At 41.2% G+C, this 1,952-nt stretch overlaps 1 protein-coding gene across 1 annotated transcript in view; it reads right to left on the minus strand.

The window, feature by feature from the left end:
* ogfrl1 (opioid growth factor receptor-like 1) overlaps window positions 1-662 on the minus strand; it is a gene marked incomplete at both ends in the record, with an annotated part of 6,196 nt that extends 5,534 nt beyond the window's left edge. Inside the window, one exon of the mRNA XM_080548982.1 lies at window positions 450-662. Coding sequence (XP_080405108.1) covers window positions 450-662 — 213 coding nt within the window. The remainder of the gene's footprint in view (window positions 1-449) is intronic.
* Between the last annotated feature and the right edge of the window lie 1,290 nt (window positions 663-1,952).

Genomic DNA, 1,952 nt, shown 5'->3' on the forward strand with positions numbered 1-1,952 from the left:
CTATCTCCGTTTAGAATGATAAGGTTCTATCTCCGTTTAGAATGAGAAGGTTCTATCTCCGTTTAGAATGATGAGGTTCTATCTCCGTTTAGGGCAGTTCAGAGATATTGAGCGTCAAAGTTTTTACATTCCATTATGTTTTGTGAGATGGGACCTTTGTATTTGATGAATGACTAACTCAAAAATGTAATAAAACATTTTTTTAAATAACACCACACAGAACACAGGCATTAATAAACACCTAATGGATCAGATTATGTAAAAAAAAAAAAAAAAAAAAAAAAGGGGGTGTGTGGAGGTCAGGCAGCGTACTGCCGTCTGATCTGCACCCAAGCGACCCCAGGTGTCGTTATATGGTACTGCATGAGAGTTTGACTTAGTCCAAAAAAAAGAATTCGACCAAAAATGGAGATCATAGAACCTTATCATTCTAACGTCCACGAGGTTACCTGCTCCGGTGGGTCTTCTTCATCTCGCCCTCCTCCTCCTCCTCCTGGTTCTGGGGGGCTGCAGACAGACTCCGAGACCCCCTCATCCTCCTCCTCGCCTGGCTGGGGGTCGTCGCTTTCCTCCGAGTCCGTGGACCCCCACGTCGAGTCGCATTCCTCCACCGTGCCGGGCTCCTTGCAGCCCCTCCATCTCCCCATCAGCAGATTTCCCATTTCATTAAAAACCCAACAACACCACCGACTCGCTGCCTGCCTGCCTTCCTCCTCCCTCTTGTCTTTACTAAGCCTACATATTCATATTTCGGTTCCGATGTCGCAACGGTGGCGTTGTCTTGTCTGCCGTGCTGCCTGTCGAGCCCTGCCCGTCACACCGCTGGCGTGGGGGCTTTTAAATGGCAGGACAAGGGGATTTCCAATCCAACGCACGGCGACGCACAGGCATGCATGATCACTACTCACATAGACACAGCCCCCCCGACCCCCCCGACCCCCGCCCGTTGACAGCATCAGGACCGCTGACATCACGTGAGATGAGGCTGTTAGGCTTATGGGTCATTTTTTTAATACGGTGCCTTTTCCGTCCCCAGTACTAAATCATGTTGTATTTTGTCTAAATTTGGACAAATACTAATTCCATTAGGTTTTTCATGTATAGTCAATTGTTATGTATTATGAATACAATGATATGGGCTTCTAAGTTGTTGTTTTCTACATTTTAAAAGCTTTGGTTAAAGATGTAAATTGGATTTTGCATGGGATTTGGGATGTCCCCAGTGTTGTTCATTCAACTTCAATCCAAAAAATAACTATTAAAAACATATACATTTCCAAATATGTTATTATTATTTCATTTTCCTGATCAATATCTATTGAAATCAAATATAGTTTTTATCCATTTTTTTAAACATTTTGTACAAAAAATTAAGGTTTTGCTTTCAATATTGCTCGTCCCTGCGATCACTGTCCACCCTGTTATGCTGTGTTAATGTCCCTTTTAAAAGAAAACCATATTTCTCAATCACATCACTCTCATGAGGTGACATCACATCAGTGGAGAAGATTTCAAATGTGTTAAGCTGTGTGATTTCTACCTCTTTTACCATCTGATTTTTATGTTTTTATCCAGTGAGTTTAATGTGGTTGACCATAACGTGTCCACCATGTTATGCCTAAATATTGAGGAGATCAATCAAATTGAATAATTTCAAAAAAAGTATTTAGTGCAAATTAGATTCCTCATCAAGTATTCATGGTCATTCTAGGCATTATGCTAACACAGGCAGGCTAAAGGCTAACTTTAACTCAAAATGTCCACCCTGTTAGTGTCCACCCTGTTATGTGTCCATTCTGTTCTGGAGACACTCGCCCTATTCAACTACAGAGGGTTTTCTAAATAAAATAAAATGTAGGTGCCTGAGCTCGACCATACTATGTTTTTCAGCAAGCTAGATATGTCCTTTATATAATACAACATTAAAATATAGATAAATCAACAATTTATTT

This window comes from Nansenia antarctica (assembly GCF_963989245.1).
Source record: "Nansenia antarctica genome assembly, chromosome: 19".
NCBI lineage: Eukaryota > Metazoa > Chordata > Actinopteri > Argentiniformes > Microstomatidae > Nansenia > Nansenia antarctica.